Source organism: Lepidochelys olivacea (genome assembly GCF_965140295.1).
Source record: "Lepidochelys olivacea isolate rLepOli2 genome assembly, chromosome: 24".
In the NCBI taxonomy this organism is placed as follows: domain Eukaryota; kingdom Metazoa; phylum Chordata; order Testudines; family Cheloniidae; genus Lepidochelys; species Lepidochelys olivacea.
The window spans coordinates 14,353,982-14,373,412 of record NC_140434.1 but is presented as its reverse complement, the minus strand read 5'-3'; the positions used below and the strand labels follow the sequence as shown (position 1 = coordinate 14,373,412).

Below are 19,431 nucleotides of genomic sequence, written 5' to 3'. Positions count from 1 at the left end.
TGAGGTGAGCACTTGAAGGACGGGACCTTCGCTGGCCGCTGGCCACTAGCCAGGATGAGCAGGACGCAGCCCCACGTGCCGGGGGTCCCTAAACCTCTCACCACCAGAAGCCGGCAGGATCACTCCCTAACTGCATCCCGGGGTGGGGAGCGGGACATTGTCAGACAGGATCCCAGCTAAATAGACCCTGGGCTGACCCAGCAGGGCCCTTCTTAAATATCCCCATCCCGCCCCGCACACACACAGCTCAGGGACGGTGCCTAGGGGCCCATGTCTGCAGCCTGACCCTCTCCCTGCCTGAGAGCCCACGGGTGTGTTTCCCTCCAGGGCGCCAGCTCTGATCTGGCCCCAGGGCAGGGCCTGGCTGGCTTGATGGGACACGGGCCTTTCCCCCCCAGGGTGCCAGCTCTGATCTGGCTCCAGGGCAGGGCTGACTGGGTCCGGCAGGGCAGGGATTAGCTGTATCCCTGGGGTGGAGACATCTGCAAACCCAAACCCACAACGGGCACTAATCGGCGCCCCCTGTTGGCCGCCCTCGTGGAGCTGCTGAATGGGCCATGGAGCCTGAACTCCCAGCTCCCCATGGAGGGGTTGATGTGGAGCAGGGAAGGGGGGTGACTCGGGCTGGATGGTTCCCCCACCCCCGAGGCTGATGACCTGCTGCCATGGAAGCGACCCCTCCCGGGGGGGGAATGACAGGATCTGCCACACGCCTGCCCCCTCCACTCTCACACCAGGACCTGGGCACCTGACACAGCTGGGCAGGGACACAGTGCCCTGGGGGATTAAAGGTGCCAGCTCAGCTCAGGTCCAAATGTCACTGTGCCGGGCAGGGAGCACCCGGCAGGGCCTCCAAAGGTTGAATGGCACTGGCTCTGCCCAGGCCCGAAGGTAGCTAGGGGGAGAGCAGAGAGCCTGGGCCTGTTGCAGAACCCCACAGAGGGCTCCCACCCCAAGCACGGGCTGTTGTCCCAGCCACAGCCACCAGCAAGGGCCCTACAGTCATTCCGGGAACAAGCCACGGAATCGGCTCAATCGTTGCTGAAATGCAGCTGGCTCTGGGATGGGACAGCCAAGTAACAGCTTCACCCTGTTCCCTGCAGCACGGTGCCCCCTACTGAGCCCCTGCCCCGCTCCCTGCACGACAGCTCCCCCTACTGAACCCTTGCAGCACAATATCCCCTAGTATCACACAGGGGCCAGCACCGACGCTGGGAGGTCTGTCTCTGTCCCAGCCTTGCCATGGCACGTGAATACTTCACCCACAAGGGGTTGCTGTTCCCATGTCTGAATTACTCCCCCGAGGCGCTGAGCTACGTGGAGAATGAATTCCAGGTGCGGGACGACGACATCTTCAACGTCACCTATCCCAAGTCAGGTAGAGGAGAGCGGGGGCAAAGCGGAGTGTGTGTGGGGTGGGTGGGTGGGGGGGTTCCTGACACACACAAGAACATTATCATAGAATCATAGAATATCAGGGTTGGAAGGGACCCCAGGTCATCTAGTCCAACCCCCTGCTCGAAGCAGGACCAATTCCCAGTTAAATCATCCCAGTCAGGGCTTTGTCAAGCCTGACCTTAAAAACCTCTAAGGAAGGAGATTCTACCACCTCCCTAGGTAACGCATTCCAGTGTTTCACCACCCTCTTAGTGAAAAAGTTTTTCCTAATATCCAATCTAAACCTCCCCCACTGCAACTTGAGACCATTACTCCTCGTTCTGTCATCTGCTACCATTGAGAACAGTCTAGAGCCATCCTCTTTGGAACCCCCTTTCAGGTAGTTGAAAGCAGCTATCAAATCCCCCCTCATTCTTCTCTTCTGCAGGCTAAACAATCCCAGCTCCCTCAGCCTCGCCTCATAAGTCATGTGTTCTAGACCCCTAATAATTTTTGTTGCCCTTCGCTGGACTCTCTCCAATTTATCCACATCCTTCTTGTAGTGTGGGGCCCAAAACTGGACACAGTACTCCAGATGAGGCCTCACCAATGTCGAATAGAGGGGAACGATCACGTCCCTCGATCTGCTCGCTATGCCCCTACGTATACATCCCAAAATGCCATTGGCCTTCTTGGCAACAAGGGCACACTGCTGACTCCTATCCAGCTTCTCGTCCACTGTCACCCCTAGGTCCTTTTCCGCAGAACGGCTGCCTAGCCATTCGGTCCCTAGTCTGTAGCGGTGCATTGGATTCTTCCATCCTAAGTGCAGGACCCTGCACTTATCCTTATTGAACCTCATCAGATTTCTTTTGGCCCAATCCTCCAATTTGTCTAGGTCCTTCTGTATCCTATCCCTCCCCTCCAGCGTATCTACCACTCCTCCCAGTTTAGTATCATCCGCAAATTTGCTGAGAGTGCAATCTACACCATCCTCCAGATCATTTATGAAGATATTGAACAAAACCGGCCCCAGGACCGACCCCTGGGGCACTCCACTTGATACCGGCTGCCAACTAGACATGGAGCCATTGATCACTACCCGTTGAGCCCGACAATCTAGCCAGCTTTCTACCCACCTTATAGTGCATTCATTATATGGAAACACCAAACCCAGTAGCTGGAAGGTTGCAACATCATATGACCTGCTTTCCTAGATGTCAGAGCCCGGGCTCCCATACCCCCAGCGAGACAAAGCAGGCTGCTCCCTGGGGGCCCAACTTGCCCACCTGGCGCTAAGCTGGCTCTCTGCAGACGCACTCTGATCACAGACTTTCTCCAGAGCTGGCGGCAGGGCCAGGAGACCCCGACACCGCAAAACAAGACCTTCGGATTTTAGCACTGTCAATTCACCTCCGTGAATGTGGTGTGGGGGCTGGGAACCAGACTCCTGGAACCGATCCCCAGATCTGGGAAAGGGAGGCTGGTAGGTTAAAGCAGAAGCATTGGGAGCCAGGACTCCTGGGTTCTCTCCCCAGCTCTGGGAACGGAGAGGGACCCAGTGAGTCGAGGGATTATTTCAGGCCCATTAACCCTTTCATCCCCAGGCACTAACTGGATGCTGGAGATTCTGAGTCTGATCTGTTGTTTCGGAGACCCCGGCTGGGTACGCAGCATGCTGAACTGGGAGCGGTCGCCCTGGGTGGACAACCAGAATGGGCTGAAGGCTGCCCTGAAATACCCCCCGCCCCGGCTGATCTGCTCCCATCTCCCCGTGCAGCTCTTCCCCAAGTACCTGCAGCGCTCCAAGGCCAAGGTGAGTGGTGGGAGAGCGGGGGCTGCGGGTCAGATTTGAGGGGCACCTACAGGGCTGTGATTCGGGACGGGGGTGAATCCAGGGCTGCTGCCGGGTGTGAGTTACAAGAATGTGGGCGTGCGAAAGTGCAGCCAGTGGGATGGGGTGATTCCTTCTCCCTCCGGAGAGGGTGGGGAAGTGACGGCCCAGGGTGGGTGGCTAATCACTGTGTTCACTTGGCACCCACCTCCCCCAATTGGTAGCATGACGCCCCAGCAGTGACCCCCCTCCCCACCTCTCCCCAGATCATCTACACCCTGCGCTGCCCCAAGGACGTCCTGGTCTCGCTCTACCACTTCTCCAAGCTGCTGCGCCTGTTCAAGGACCCTGGCTCACTGGACTCCTTCTTCGAGGACTTCCTGAGCGGGAATGGTGAGCAGCACCCCGGGCCCGCAGGGGCCACTCTGGAGCCGGACGCCTGGGTTCCAACAAAGTCACAAGTACTTTGAGTTTGTGCATCCCCAGCCAGCTCTGACCAGCCCTTTGCCCAGAGCCCGGCACAGCTCAGAGCCCCCCTCCCCAAACAGCCGCAGCACAATCAGGGGTCTGCAAACACCGCTGACCTCCAGCCCCCACTCTCCTCCCAGCGCCAGGATGGAACCCGGGTGTCCCAGCTCCCAGGCCCCTGCTGTCCCCGGCAGAGCAGGGTGGAGGGGCCGGGTGGAGCCGGGTCTGGGGTCACCATGCCGCTGTCCCCTGCACAGTGGCCTATGGCTCCTGGTTCGACCACGTCACCGGCTGGATGGGGCTGAAGGGGAACGAGAACTTCTTCCCCATCACCTACGAGGAGCTGCAGCAGGTAGGGAAACCCCGCCCTTTGGGCCACGCCCACACGTAACTCTGCTTTCTGTGTGCATGACAAGAACTAGGGGAGGGGGTGAAGGGAAAGCCCTCTAAGAGAGCCCACTCCCCTCCCAGAGCTGGGGATAGAACCCAGGAGTCCTGGGTCCCCTCCTGGCCTCTCTGGGCTGCACTGTGGTGCCCCTGCCTCAATAACTCCGTGTGTCCATCCTGTAGAGCCCAGACCACATCAGGCCAAGTCTGGGCTGGGATCCAGGCAGCGGAGCTGGAACAGTTTGCACGGTGGGGGTGCTGAGAGGCACTGAACCAAACTGTAAACCCTGGATATAATGGAAACCACTTCAAGCCAGGGGGTGCAGCAGCAACCCTGCACTGCTAGTCCCAGCACTGTGGACAGGGTGGAGGGGCAGAGTTAAGGGGATTTCAGGCAGCATCTTCACTCTACATTGCCACGGGAAGCATCCCCCAGCCCGGTGACTGGGTCCCAGCTGGGCTTGGCTCTTGACCTGGGGATTCACAGGGCTCTGGGGGCAATGCCCAGCCCAGCGCTCAGCATAGGAGCTGTTTTCCCAGCACAGGGAACCCAGGGGGTCTGATTCCACCCAGCCGAGCGGGAGCTGGGGTGGGTCTGGCCCCGCTTTAACTCTTTGAGTTCTCAGCACAGCCTTCAGATGGGGGGGTTCTCAGCCCTGGGGATGGGGGGATGGGTGGGCAGTGGAGTGGCTGGGGGAGCAGGGAGGGTGGGGTAAGAGACGCAGGGGCAGCAAGAGGGCGAGTGGCCCCAGTGACTCCTATGGAGACACGTACACACAATCCCACGCACAGACCTACACACACTCTCTGCCGGTGGCCAGGGATGGTGCGCACACCCCCACATTCCCAGTCTCTCCCCGTCTAGACACCACGGACAGTTCCCTTCACCTCAGAGAGATGTCAGCAGCGACCAGCTTGGAGCAAAGCCAGCTGAGCCCTTTAGCCGCTGTGTCTGCAAAAGAGAGACTCGCTCTGGGGCAGTCGGATGGGACCAGGGACCTTTCCCCTCTGCGGGGGGACCAGCTCCGGTCTGGCCCCAGGGCGTGGACTGGCTGGCTCAAGGGGGATGGGGCATGGGACATGGGGCCTTACCCCTCCAGGCTGGCTTGGGGGCAGGGGCAGTACAGGGATTAGCTGTATCCTTAGGGAGAAGACAGCTGCAAACCTGACCCCACAAGAGGAACTTGGGGGGCGGGGAGGGAGGGATAGCTCAGTGATTTGAGCATTGGCCTGCTAAACCCAGGGTTGTGAGTTCAATCCTTGAGGGGGCCATTTAGGGATCTGGGGCAAAAATTGGGGACTGGTTCTGCTTTGAGCAGGGGGTTGGACTAGATGACCTCCTGAGGTCCCTTCCAACCCGGAGATTCTATGATTCTATGAATTGACTGGCGCCCCCTGTTGGCCACCCCAGGAGACAGGTTGGGGTCTGAGTTCCCACCTCTCTGTTGGCAGGGGGTGGCGACCCAAGCTGGGAGGCTTAAACCCCCACACTCCAAAGCCTGGTAACCATCCCCCACTGCCATAAAAGCACACAGATCAGTGACCCCTCCCTGGGATGGGAATGGCAGGATCTGACACACACCTGGCCCCTCCACTCCGACACAAAACCTCAGGCACCTGAGGCAGCTGGGAAGGGGTGCAGGGACCTGCCAGACACAGGCCACCCAGAGTCATGAGCTGCCTGGGATGACGCAGGGCCCTGGGAGGTTAAAGGCACCAGCTCCTCCCAGGTCCAAAGGTCTCTGTGCCTGCCAGGACCTCCAAAGACTGAACGGCTCTGCTCGGGTCCAAGGGTAGCTGGGGTGGGACAGAGGGAGAGCAGAGAGCCTGGGCCTGTTACACAACCCCACAGAGGGCTCCTACCCCAGGCGCGGGCTGTTCTCCCGGCTGCAGACACCAGCACGGGCCCTAGAGTTGTTCCGGGAACATGCCAAGGAATCAGCTCAACAGGTGCCGAGGTGCAGCTGGCTCTGGGGTGGGACAGCCAAGGAAGAGCCTCACTCTGCTCCCTGCAGAGCCGAGCATCCGATTGCCAGGCTGAGGCACTGGAGTCTCCTGACTTTCAGGAGAGTGGCCCCCACACCACTCCCTGCAGTATAGCTCCCCTAGTCGTGCCTGGGGTCCAGCACTGGTGCTGGGAGGTCTGTCTCTGTCGCAGCCTTGCTATGGCACGTGAATACTTCACCCACAAGGGGTTGCTGTTTCCATGCCTGGATTACTCCCCCGAGGCGCTGAGCTACGTGGAGAATGAATTCCAGGTGCGGGATGACGATGTCTTCAACGTCACCTACCCCAAGTCAGGTAGGGGAAAGCGGGGGTTTGGGACGGGGGGTTTCCTGACACACACATGGACACCAAACCTGGTAGCTGGAAGGCTGCAATGTCACATGACCTGATTTCCTCGATGCCAGACCCCAGGCACTCAGACTCCCCAGCCCTGTGTGAGAGAAAGCAGGCTGCTCCCTGGGGGTCCAAAGCGCCCACCTGGCGCTAGGCTGGCTCTCTGCAGACGCACTCTGATCACAGGCTTTCTCCAGAGCCGCCGGCAGTGCCGGGAGACCCCTGAGACAGCAAAACAAGAGCTTTGGATTGAGCACTGTCAGTGCGCCTCAGCTGGGGGCTGGGAGCCAGGACTCCTGGGTTCTCTCCCCGGCTCTGGGAACAGAGGGGGACTCAGCAGGTTGAGGGGTTGTTTCAGGCCCATTAACCACTTCATCCCCAGGCACTAACTGGATGCTGGAAATCGTGAGTCTGATCCGTTGTGATGGGGACCCCGGCTGGGTGCGCAACGTGCTGAACTGGGAGCGGGGTCCCTGGCTGGAGACTCACCTGGGGATGGAGGTTACCCTGAAATACCCCCCACCCCGGCTGCTCAGCTCCCATCTCCCCGTGCAGCTCTTCCCCAAGTCCCTGCAGCGCTCCAAGGCCAAGGTGAGTGGTGGGAGAGCGGGGGCTGCGGGTCAGATTTGAGGGGCACCGGCAGGGCTGTGCGTCGGGAGGGGGGTGAAATCAGGGCTGCTGCTGGGTGTGAGTTACACCAATGTGGGCGTATGAAAGTGCAGCCAGCGGGATGCGGCGATTCCTTCTCCCTCTGGAGAGGGTGGGGAAGTGACGGCCCAGGGTGGGTGGCTAATCACTGTGTTCACTTGGCACCCGCCTCCCCCAATTGGTAGCATGACGCCCCAGCAGTGACCCCCTCCCACCTCTCCCCCAGATCATCTACACCCTGCGCTGCCCCAAGGACGTCCTGGTCTCGCTCTACCACTTCTCCAAGCTGCTGCGCTTGTTCAAGGACCCTGGCTCACTGGACTCCTTCTTCGAGGACTTCCTGAGCGGGAATGGTGAGCAGCACCCCGGGCCCGCAGGGGCCACTCTGGAGCCGGACGCCTGGGTTCCAACAAAGTCACAAGTACTTTGAGTTTGTGCATCCCCAGCCAGCTCTGACCAGCCCTTTGCCCAGGGCCCGGCACAGCTCAGAGCCCCCCTCCCCAAACAGCCGCAGCACAATCAAGTGTCTGCAAACACCGCTGACCTCCAGCCCCCACTCTCCTCCCAGCGCCAGGATGGAACCCGGGTGTCCCAGCTCCCAGGCCCTTGCTGTCCCCGGCAGAGCAGGGTGGAGGGGCCGGGTGGAGCCGGGTCTGGGGTCACCATGCCGCTGTCCCCTGCACAGTGGCCTATGGCTCCTGGTTCAACCATGTAACCGGCTGGATGGGGCTGAAGGGGAACGAGAACTTCTTCCCCATCACCTATGAGGAGCTGCAGCAGGTAAGGAAACCCCGCCCTTTGGGCCATGCCCACACGTAACTCTGCCCCCTGATGACACCCACACATAGCCCCGACCGAAGGCCTCATCCTCCCATAACCCCGATCCCTGTGGACACCCCTGCACATAAAACCGCCCTGTGGCTATGCTCACATATAATCCTGCCCCCTGGGGCCAGGCCCACATGTGGACATGCCTGCACTTAACCCTGTCCCTGAGGCCATGCCCACATGTAGCCCCTCCCTGTGGCTATGCCCTCATATAATCCCGCCCCTGGGGCCATGCCAACATGTAGCCTATCTCCCTGTGAGCCAAACCCACACTTAACCACGCCCCAGGCAGCTGACGTGGCTTGTGGCCAAGGCCCTCTGCCCTCAGAGGCATCTGTTTGTCTGGACCCAATGGGGAGCAGTACCTTGCAGGTGGGGAAACTGAGGCACCCATGGACCATAATAAAGTCACCCCAGATCCCACCCTTCATGGAAGTGAGTGTCTCGCCCAGGATCCACTGGGCAGCGTGCGGAGAATCTGCCACTTCCTGGGGAAGGAGCTGAGTGAGGAGCAAGTGGCCGCTGTGGTGGAGAACGCCTCCTTCCAGAGCATGAAGGGGAACAAAATGTCCAACTTCTCCCAGTTGGATGACAAGTACATGGACCACCAGAAGGGGGAGTTCTTGAGGAAAGGTGAGTCCAGGGTGGGGGCTGCGGGCCAGGATTAAGGGGCACTGGCAGAGCTGAATGAGGCAGGGCTGGGAGACCCAGGGCTGCAGGTCCGGAGTGAGGGGCATGGGCAGAGCTTGCAGGGGCAGGACTGGGGAGCAGGGGCTGTGGGTTGGGAGTGAGGGGCACCCTAGACCATGTCCCCTGTGGTTTGCAGGGATCTGCGGCGACTGGAGGAACCATTTCTCGGAGGCGCAGAGCCAACGATTCGACACCGTTTACCGGGAGCGGATGCAGGGTCTGGGCATGACCTTCCCCTGGGACTGACGGCCCTGCGCCCGCCACGTCTGTGCCCGCAATACACCAGCCCCGTGCCACCCACGTGCTGCTGTGCTTAGTTTGCCCTGGGAGATGCCCCCTGGGGCAGCGTCATTAGCGCATCTGAAATAGGCAGAGCCGGCTGGGCCTGTGTCCAGCAGAGATCGGCTCTGGATTCTAAGAAATAAAACCGGGTGACATGGCAGCCGGAACTTACACACACACACTCTCTCTCCCCTGCCCCCATTCCAAGGGGCGTGATTGCTGGTGACCCAGTTCCCAGGTAGCGCCCGGCAACACCCCCAGGGCCCAGGATGCTGTCACCCTAGGCAAGGAGGCATCAGCCCCACCCAGCTCCGCCCCTAGGGAAGTCAATGGCAAGACAGGGCCAAAAGGGTGATCCACTGGAGGTAGCCTGAGCCCTCGTGTGCAGGGGCCCATGGGGATGTGGTGGGGGGCTCCCCACACCTTGGAGTCCACGATGCGGAGGGTGAGTCCATGGGCCATCTCAACAGCATGAGGTGTTGGCAGGATCACAGGGCTCTGCTGGGCCATGGAATCCCCTCCTGGCTAGCGCAGGAACCCAGCAGATCAGCCCGGTCCCCAAACTGTCCAGTTCCATCCTCGGAGAAGTGGGGGAGTTAGCCCCCAACACCGATTGGGAGGCTGTTTATTAGGTGTGCCTCATTACAGGAGTGCCTAGGACCCCAGTCACGGCCCAGGACCCCCTTGCGCTTGGTGCTGTACAAACACAGAACAAACAGGCAGTCCCACCCCAAAGAGCTGACAAGCTAAAACAGGAAGCACCAGGTGGAGACAGACGGACAAACTGGCTGGCGACTTGGTGAGCATCCGGCACTGGTCAGCGTGACAGGCAGCTCACTAGTGGCCGAACTGTTGTCAAGTGTTTTGCCGGTCTCCCGGCCATGGCAAGATTGGAGGGTGACCACAGCGGCCTTGCGGATGGCTCCAGGTGTGGGGAGAGCGCGGAGGGGCTGGCTCGGGAACGGGCCGCACTGGTGGCCAGGCAGGCAGGCCTATGGGCAGCAGGAGCCGACAGCTGAGAGCGCTGGAGAGACGCTGGGCAGGGCAGGCAGTGGGTGGGAAGGGCCTTGGGAGAAGCCAAGTGGCCTGTGTCACAGTGCTGGGGACGAGGGAGCCAGTGGGGGCTGCAGAGAGGAGCATCCCCACGTGGGCAGAGCCCCAGGCGCGAAGGGTCTCGCCAGCAGTTTTCTGAGCGTAGGCCCGAAAGCTCATCCCTGCCGAGTTCGCCCGGCTCTACGTTCGCAGCTGCCCATGCGCGACGGGGGCTCACCCAGCCCAGCTGCCCAGGCCTCCGGCCGCCTGCCTCTGCACCCGGCCCAGGCTGGGCTCCTCCTGTTTGCCCACGCGGCAACTGGAGTTGGATGCGCTCGGCCCAGCCTGGCCAATGGCTGACTCACTCCTCTGCTCGGTGAATATTGGCCGTCAGGGCGGAGGGGTGTTGTCCCCATCCTGCCTGTCCTTGTCCTGAGCCCAGGGCCCGAGGCAGAGGGCGATGTGGCCACCTGGGCTGCACCGCCCCCCCCCGCCCCCACAGCATCACCCGATGCCCTCCCAGGGCAGCAGCACATGCCCTTACGACAGGAGAATGTCGCACAGGGCAGGGCTCTTGCCTGGCTCTGGGAGGGGAGTGGGGTCTAGTGGTTAGAACAGGGTCAGGGGTGCGTGCTGGGCGCCAGGACTCCTGGGTTCTCTCCCCAGCTCTGGCAGGGGAGTGGGGTTTAGTGCTTACAGCCACCTGTGCCCCTCCCACACCTGCTCTTGTAGGGGCTGGGAGATGGGCTGGGCCCAGGGTCAGAGGCTCTTCCCACCCCACCCCCCCACCCCCAAGGAAGGAGGATCCCAGCTGGGATTAGTTGAATAAATGGGGCAGCAGCCCTGTATGCCACAGGGATCTGCAGCTGCTTAACCCTTTAGTGTCTGCACGTGGAGGTGGGACCTGATCAAAATGGAATGGAGGATGATGGAAGAATGGGATCGGGTGGGTTAGAGCAGGGGGATAGGAGCCAGGACTCCTGGGTTCTATCCTGCTCTCGTTGGGAAAAGGCAGGTGTTGGCTCCTTTGTGAACCCCAGGCTGAGCAGCTGCTGCCAGAGCCTTTTGCATACCTTGGGCCATGGCCTCCGTTCTGGGAGGGAGGTTTAACTTGAGGTATATTGGGGGAGTCCTGTGGCATTGCTGGTCCTTGTATCCAGATGCCCCTGAGCAGCTCACTGCATCTCAAAGCCTGGCCTGGAATCACTCCAGCCCCAAGCACCAGCCCCTAGCTCCAGGTTAAGGACATGAAGGTCTTTGTGTCCCCCAATGCAGGGGGCTCGGCTCCCATCTGAGTGCTGGGGTCCGGGGCTGTACTGGGGCAAGGGGGAACCAACCAAAAGGAGCAGGGACCGCTCCCCCACATGAAATCAGACCCTTTTGAAGCAGCCGGTTTGCGCTCCACCCAGTCCTCCAAGGGAGAACGTGGGATGCCGAGATAACCTCCCACCCTGCAACCCACTCACCTGACCAGCTTGTCTCAGGCGTGGTCAAAGGGAGCCTAGAGTGTCCACTCCAGCGGTGGCTGCATCTCAGCGCCGGACGAGCCATCCCCATGCGGTGTCACCATGCGGCTGTTCCCTGGCTGCCCTGCCCCAGAGGTGGCTGCAGCTGTGTTCCAGCCCAGAGAGAACCACTCTACCTGATCCCACCCTGATACGACTCGGTCCAGTTCTGTGCTTCCCATGGCCGGGCGGGCGGGGATACTGTCATTGTTGGATGAAAGTAATAATTAATACATTTATATTATGGGGGAGTGTGAGAAAGATTGGCCCAGAACAGACCCCAGATTTGGCCTGACCATTAAAAACAAATATGCCTCCCAGCTTGCTGAGTCTGTGCTAATCGAATTATGCCTGTCAGTTCACGAGGTCTATGTTAATTGTAGAAGCACATCCTGAAACATCCTGTTCTAAAGTGATAAGATTATCATTAAGGACAGCTACTGTTACAGCTGTTTTCCCAAACTCAAGAATGAGATCTGGTAAGCCCCACTCTTGCGTTTTTATCCTGCTTGTTTTCTTTTCATATGTAACAAGTGGCCGTGGGAGCCAGCTGAGGTCACTGAATTAGAGTGAACTGCAAACAGAACGGGGCAGACAAACCCCAAAAGCTGGTGGATATTCCAATACTTAGATTTACCAGCCCGCAGAAAACAGCTTCTATACGACCTTACCGCACGGGTTTCTCAGAAGTCAAACAACACAGTTCCCTTCAAGTCCCCAGCCTTAGGCCTCCCTCCAGACACACATGTCAGATATGATGATGGTGGCTGAACATCTTATCTCACCATCATAAATAAAAGGTTCTCCCAATCCCAAAGGATCAGGCCCCAGACCCAGGTCCAATTATAACTTAGATCGTACCCAAAATACTTTGGCTTATAGCCAATTCTTAGTAACTAAACTAAAAATTATTAAAAAAGAAAAGAGAGAGAGTGTTGGTTAAAAGATCGATCTACAGACAGACTTGAATTCAATTCTTGAGGTTCAGATACAGAGCAGAGATGAGGTTTGTAGTTGTCAAAAGTCCTGTTAGAAACAGTCCACAGGATATAGTCCAATGTCCATATCCAGGGTGACTCCAGTCAGTGACTGGGGATTTCAATCCTTATGGCTTAGGGTTTCCCCTTCTTGAAACCCAAAGCGGATCTGAGATGAAGAAGAATCCTGTCCCAGGGTATTTATACATTTCCTGCAGCCTTTTGGCCCAAGAAAACAATAGGCTTAACTTTCCTTCTCCCAAACATCGTGTTGATTAGCACAGGATAATTTATCCATTAAACAGTTCAGATACAGGTTACCACAACCTTCCAAGAGACATATAGACAATAATACTATTTCACTCCAGTGTCTTCCGAAATGTTAATATTCCTTTTTTTGGTCTTTGAATCAAAGCTATAGCAATAGACAAGACTTGTTTGCTTACATCGCAAGACCTGAGCAAACATCTACCCTTCTACCTCTAACAATGCAGGCTGCATTTCAAAGCTCTATTCATTTACATGTCTTCCTAACCAATCCCTAAAGTTCGGCCATGGGTCAGGTCAGTCTGTGAGTTAATTAACTCTTTCTGGCCCTGTCACCTGTCAATTAAATATTATATTACGCTCATAAGGTCACACCCCACTCTTGCATTTTTATCCTGCTTGTTTTCTTGTCACAGGTAACACGTGGTATGAATAGGTCTGTTGGAGCCTGTCGTGCCCCAGTGATTTCAGAATGGTTTTGTTAAAGGACTTGGTAATAAAATGCAGATGTGATAGGAAATATGTTATGTGAAATGGAGTGTGATTGGGGTTGTCTGTTTGGATGAGTAATAAAAGGTGGAGGCCTTAGAATCATAGTAAACGACAGGACCGTGTGGCCGAAGAATGCGCTGGGCGATAAGCCTGAGGACACACCAGAATCCACCCCAACCGCCCCAAGGACGGGGGGCCAAAGAACCGAAGAGGACCGTCATTGCTGTACCATCTGCGTGATTGGCTATCACTTCAAACGTGAGAACAGCATGACGAGGTAAACCCCGTAGACTTGTATGAGGACGGATCCCTATAGCGAGACCTGAAAGACTGAGGACTTTGGGTCTGTTTCTGCAACCAACTTCAAGGAGCATCGGATGCACATCTGACAAGGCCCGGCTCCATCCTCGTGTCCAGGCCGCCTCGCCAGTGACTTGGCCCGAGTAACTTCTAGGCTGGTAACTATAATAACAACCTTGCAGAAATTTTGATTGTGTGTGAATGACAGGTTTCAGAGTAGCAGCCGTGTTAGTCTGTATTCGCAAAAAGAAAAGGAGGACTTGTGGCACCTTAGAGACTAACCAATTTATTTGAGCATAAGCTTTCGTGAGCTACAGCTCACTTCATCGGATGCATAAGAAATGTGGGGATCTAAAGGATACCTTTTGGGAAAAGCAGTGTTATCTCCTCCTCCCTTCCTTTCCCAGCTACATAAGCGAGCCCTGGGTCGTGGCCCCTTCCTCCCTCCCCTGAGAACTGCAGATTGAGGGAGATTTATGGCAACAGATTATTTTTTCAAGGTAAAAATGCGTGTATGGCATGCGTAATGCTGCAAACAGTGGAGAGGGGTGGGCATACTAACAGTATGCGTGTTTCGATTACTTAATAAGGGTTTTGGGGGTATTGTAATGGATGTAGGCGTTGCCTATTAACTTAAATAAAAAGAGTGTGATGTAATTAATCCAGTGCTCACTCGACAGCTGGGTCAAGGGGAACAAGTACTGCAATAAAGGATCCCATCTTCTCAATCCGCCTCTGTGTCAACCTGCTCTTTTTTTCCTAACATCTAGTTCCTTTTTGAACCCTGTTATGCTCTTGGTCTTCACAACATCCTCTGGCAAGGAGTTCCACAGGTTGACTGTACGTTGTGTGAAGAAATACTTCCTTTTATTTGTTTTAAACCTGCTGCTTATTAATTTCATTTACAAGAACTCCTAGTTCTTGTGTTATGAGAAGTAGTAAACAACACTGCCTTATCTACTTTCTCGAGAGCAGTCATGATATAGACCTCAATCATATCTCCCTTTAGCCATCTCTTTTCCAAGTTGAAAAGTCCCAGTCTTATTAATCTCTCCTCATACGGAAGCTGTTCCATACTCCTGATCATTTTTGTTGCCCTTTTCTGAACTTTTTCTAATTCCAATATATCTTTTTTGAGATGGGGCGACCACATCTGCACACAGTATTCAAGATGTGGGTGTACCATTGATTTATATGGAGGCAACATGATATCGTCTGTCCTATTATCTATCCCTTTCTTAATGATTCCCAGCATTCTGTTTGCTTTTTTGACTGTCGCTGCACATTGAGTGGATGTTTTCAGAGAACTATCCACCATGACTCCAAGATCTCTTTCTTGATTGGTAACAGCTAACGTAGACCCCATCGTTTTATATGTATAGTTGGGACTATGCTTTCCAATGTGCTTTACTTTGCATGTATCAACATTAAATTTCATCTGCCATTTTGTTGCCCAGTCACCCAGTTTTGAGAGATCCTTTTGTAGCTCTTCGCATTCTGTCTGGGTCTTAACTATCTTTAGTAATTTTGTATCATCTGGAAATTTTGCCACCTCACTGTTTACCCCTTTTTCCAGATCATTTATGAATATGTTGAATAGGACTGGTCCCGGAACAGACTCCTGGGGACACCACTATTTACCTCTCTCCATTCTGAAAACTGACCATTTATTCCTACCCTTTGTTTCCTATCTTTTAACCAGTTACCAGTCGATGAGAGAACCTTCCCTCTTTTCCCATGGCAGCTTACTTTGCATAAGAGCATTTGGTGAGGGACCTTGTCAAAGGCTTTCTGAAAATCTGAAAAAGTACACTATATCCACTGGATCCCTTTGGTCCACATGTTTGTTGACCCCCTCAAAGAATTCTAGTATATTGGTGAGGCATGATTTCCCTTTACTAAAACCATGTTGACTCTTCCTCAACAAATTACGTTCTTCTATATGTCTGACAACATTGTTCTTTATTATAGTTTCAACCAGTTTGCCTGGTGCTGAAGTCAGGCGTACAGGCCTGTAATTGCCGGGATAACCTCTGGAGCCCTTTTAAAAAATTGGTGTCTGTGATGGGGCGGAGCAGCCCCGCACTGGTACCACAAGGGTTAACCCTTCCTTCCTAGCACAGGAAGCCATGCCCCTGGGGCTCTGCTGGGCATGCTCCAACTTGAGAACAAGGGGATCTTGCCAGTTCTAGGACTCTGGGTCAGAACAAGGTGGAGAGGGCGGGCCTGGGTCCACCTACCCCTGGCACGGGAATCCTATGGACCCTGGCCATTGGGCCACACTGCCTGCACGTTTGGGGGTCAGTTACCCAGAGTCTGGCCGCTAGGCTGCACTACCCTGCTTGCGAGGGGGATTGTGTGGACTCTGGCCATTGGGCCGCACTGCTCTGGTGCTGGGAGTGATTTATATGAACTCTGGCCGTTAGGACACATTACCCCGACCAAGGGGTGATTGCGTGGAGGGAGGCTATTAGGCCGCATCGGGCCGCTCACAGAGAGGTGAGCACGTGAACTTGGGAGTAGAGAGGTTCTGACACCCCATTTCTCCCCCCCGCCCCAAAGGGGCTGTGCGGTGCCAGGCCCACCCCAGTATCACATTAGCTACCCTCCAGTCATCTGGTACAGAAGCTGATTTAAATGACAGGCTACAGACTACAGTTGGTAGTTCTGCAATTTCACCTTTGAGTTCCTTCAGAACTCTTGGGTGAATCCCATCTGGCCCTGGTGTCTTATTGCAGTTTAATGTATCAATTTGTTCCAAAACCTCCTCTAATGATACCTCAATCTGGGACAGTTCCTCACATCTGTCACCTAAAAAGAATGGCTCGGGTTTGGGAATCTCCCTCACATCCTCAGCCGTGAAGACCGATGCAAAGAATTCATAAGACCAATGCAAAGAACTCATTTAGTTTCTCCGCAATGGCCTTATCATCCTTGAGGGCTCCTTTAGCACCTCGATCGTCCAGTGGCCCCACTGGTGGTTTAGCAGCTTCCTGCTTCTGATGGACTTAAAAAAACTTTGCTATTACTTTTTGAGACTTTGGCTAACTGTTCCTCAAATTCTTTTTTGGCCTTCCTAATTGTATTTTTACACTTCTTTTGCCAGTGTTTATACTCCTTTCTATTTTCCTCACTAGGATTTAATTTCCACTTTTTAAAGGATGCCTTTTCCCCTCTCCCAGCTTCTTTGTCTTTGTTGTTTAGCCACGGTCATAGGTGCCAACTCCGCGGGTGCTCTGGGGCTGGAGGACCCATGGGAAAAATAGGGGGTGCTCAGCGCCCACTGGGGTGACCAGCTGTTGGCAGCCAGGGATCAACTCTTTTGTGGGTGCGGCAGACGAGCTGTTTCCTATGGGTAGCCTGCGCGCAGCTGCGATCAGCTCTTTGGCGGGCAGGCTCGGATCAGCTGTTTCCCACCTCCCTGCTCCAGCAGGGACTGAGTGAGTCTCACCAAAAAAAAAAAGCCTTCCGGCGTAGGCGTGGGAGGGAGTGTGGGCTATCAGCAGCAGCACAGCCAGTCCCTGCTCACCTAGGGCCTCCCCACACCTCTTGGGCTGGTGGCCAAGTCCTCCTTGTGTATGGTTGCTCCTTCCCAGCCAGACTCGACTCTGACCACAGCAGGCATCAGGTGACCCAAGGGAGCCCAGCTAGGCTAGGACTGGGGGTGGGTGCAGTGGTGGATTAGGGGGAGGAAAAGTCTTGGACCCCGGCAGGAGACGCACTGAGGGGGGGAGGGAGGAGAACCCCGGAGCCCGTCAGGAGCCGTGCTAGGGAGAATCCCTGGCAGATGCCACGCAGGGGGACGGGGGGAGGAGAAGCCCCGGACCCTGGCAGAACATGTGGGGCTGTAGTCCCCGGCTTGGGAGCCCCAGCCACCCTAGTGGCAGAAGTTGCAGGGCTGAAGTGTCGACCCCACTCTGTGCGGAGCTGGACTGAGCCCCTCTCTCTTCCATCCCCTTGGTGCGGAGCTGGCTCTCTCTCTCTGGCTGTGGAGAAATTCAGCTCAGATCTACTCATATTGGTATCTCCATTTCCCCCATCATCACACAGCCATGAATGGATTTAGCCTAGGAGGCAGGGTCAGCATTAGCCCCATTTGGCAGGTGGGATCTAAGGCACACAGAGGTGAAGTGACTTTCCCAAGACTAAGCAGGGAGTCTGTGGCAGAGCAGAGACTCAAACCCAGAACACCTGAGCCCGAGGCCTGTGCATTAACCACTAGGCAACCTCCCCACCCAAGGAGAGGGAACCTCCTCTGCCATTTTGAGTGGGTGGGTGGGAGCAGGCTCTAGACAGAGCCACTGTTACCAGATATGCCTGTTACTTTGGGGTACACTCATTTATTAGGATTACTCTTCCGGGGGCGGCGGGGGGGGGGGTTTCTATAATTCTGTTAATGTACGGCTTGTGTCACTTGTGTGTTCATAGGGAGCTCTACTCCTTCCTTCTGCAAGTCCCCTCCCAATGGAGCTACCCTGCAGGACCTCGGTTCCCTAGGACTGGGTTCCTGCAGCCCTAGGACTAGATATGAGCACGCGCTCACGCGCACACACGCCGGAGTGGACCGGGCCAGTCAGCACTCTCCAGCTGATCCCCTCATATGTCCCCGTAGTCAGTGGGCTGGGTGAAGCAGCCTCTTCGAGCTGTCACCCTCATGTGCCCCTGGTCTCAATAAGCTGGGCCGAGAAGCACTTTCAGCGGCCCCCCCGCCCCCTCCCCGCCCCTTATGTGCCACAGGTTTAACATGTCACGTCACAACTGTACTGGTCGTAACCCACTTGATGACCAAACCCCACAGGACTTTGGGCGCTGTAGGGGACCTTTAGCTTCGGTAAGAGGAGCGTTGCTGCAGAGTAAATGGGGAAATCTAAAAACACAGAAGAGTAAAGTTCAGAGAGAGAGAGAGAAGCAACCAGCTTAACCATAAAAGTTATTTATTGAATAATAGTGATAACCCAAGGAGAGCCTAAAGCAACATAACATATATTAGTAAAGGTTAATACCTGAGGTAGAAAGGAAAACAGAGAGAGAGAGAGAGAGGGATCTCACTGCTCCCTGAAGCATGAACCTGTCGGGGTTCCCAGGTGATGGTGGTAGCTTAGGGTCTGGAGGGCAGGAGACAGGCAGAGCCCCCAGTACCATCAGTCAGGAGATGGAGTCCCAGTGGAGCTGATGCAGAGTTGAGTCCATGCATCAGAATTCTTACTTGGGCATAGGTAGGGGTTTTTGTAGAGAAAATACAATGGTTCAAGGGAGAACACTAGATTTGTTTATGGGTAAACTGATGACTCAAGGGTTTTCTTTAGGTTAGACAATAGGAGCTGATCACTCCTGGCTATGGGTGGTGTTTTCTTCCAGGGAGCTCACAATGCAACTAGGCTGCTTTATCGATCAAGGATTTATTACTAGAATTGGTCTGATAACTGGAAGTCCTGGCACAGTCAAGGAATTATGATGTGATTGGAATAACAGAGACTTGGTGGGATAACTCACATGACTGGAGTACTGTCGTGGATGGATATAAACTGTTCAGGAAGGACAGGCAGGGCAGAAGGTGGGGGAGTTGCATTGTATGTAAGGGAGCAGTATGACTCCTCAGAGCTCCAGTATGAAACTGCAGAAAAACCTGAGTGTCTCTGGATTAAGTTTAGAAGTGTGAGCAACAAGGGTGATGTCGTGGTGGGAGTCTGCTATAGACCACCGGACCGGGGGGATGAGGTGGACGAGGCTTTCTTCCGGCAACTCGCAGAAGTTACTAGATCGCAGGCCCTGGTTTTCATGAGAGACTTCAATCACCCTGATATCTGCTGGGAGAGCAATATAACGGTGCACAGACAAACCAGGAAGTTTTTGGAAAGGGTAGGGGACAATTTCCTGGTGCAAGTGCTGGAGGAACCAACTAGGGGCAGAGCTCTTCTTGACTTGCTGCTCACAAACCGGGAAGAATTAGTAGGGGAAGCTAAAGTGGATGGGAACCTGGGAGGCAGTGACCATGAGATGGTCA

General features: G+C 55.5%; 2 protein-coding genes across 2 annotated transcripts; both read left to right on the top strand.

The window, feature by feature from the left end:
* Positions 1–1,242: 1,242 nt before the first annotated feature.
* Positions 1,243–4,070, top strand: LOC311512422 (sulfotransferase 2B1-like; the record flags this gene model as incomplete). Its single annotated transcript, XM_084613635.1, has 4 exons — positions 1,243–1,378; positions 2,985–3,193; positions 3,478–3,604; positions 3,937–4,070. 4 exons carry the CDS (start codon positions 1,243–1,245, stop codon positions 4,068–4,070), a joined length of 606 nt encoding a protein of 201 aa, XP_084469761.1.
* Positions 4,071–5,829: 1,759 nt separating this feature from the next.
* LOC311512249 (sulfotransferase 2B1-like) lies at positions 5,830–13,155 on the top strand. The gene is made up of 6 exons (XM_084613377.1): positions 5,830–6,367; positions 6,789–6,997; positions 7,281–7,407; positions 7,740–7,834; positions 8,335–8,515; positions 8,709–13,155. The coding sequence occupies exons 1-6, from the start codon at positions 6,232–6,234 to the stop codon at positions 8,816–8,818; spliced, it is 858 nt and encodes a 285-aa protein (XP_084469503.1). The 5' UTR covers positions 5,830–6,231; the 3' UTR covers positions 8,819–13,155.
* Positions 13,156–19,431: the final 6,276 nt, after the last annotated feature.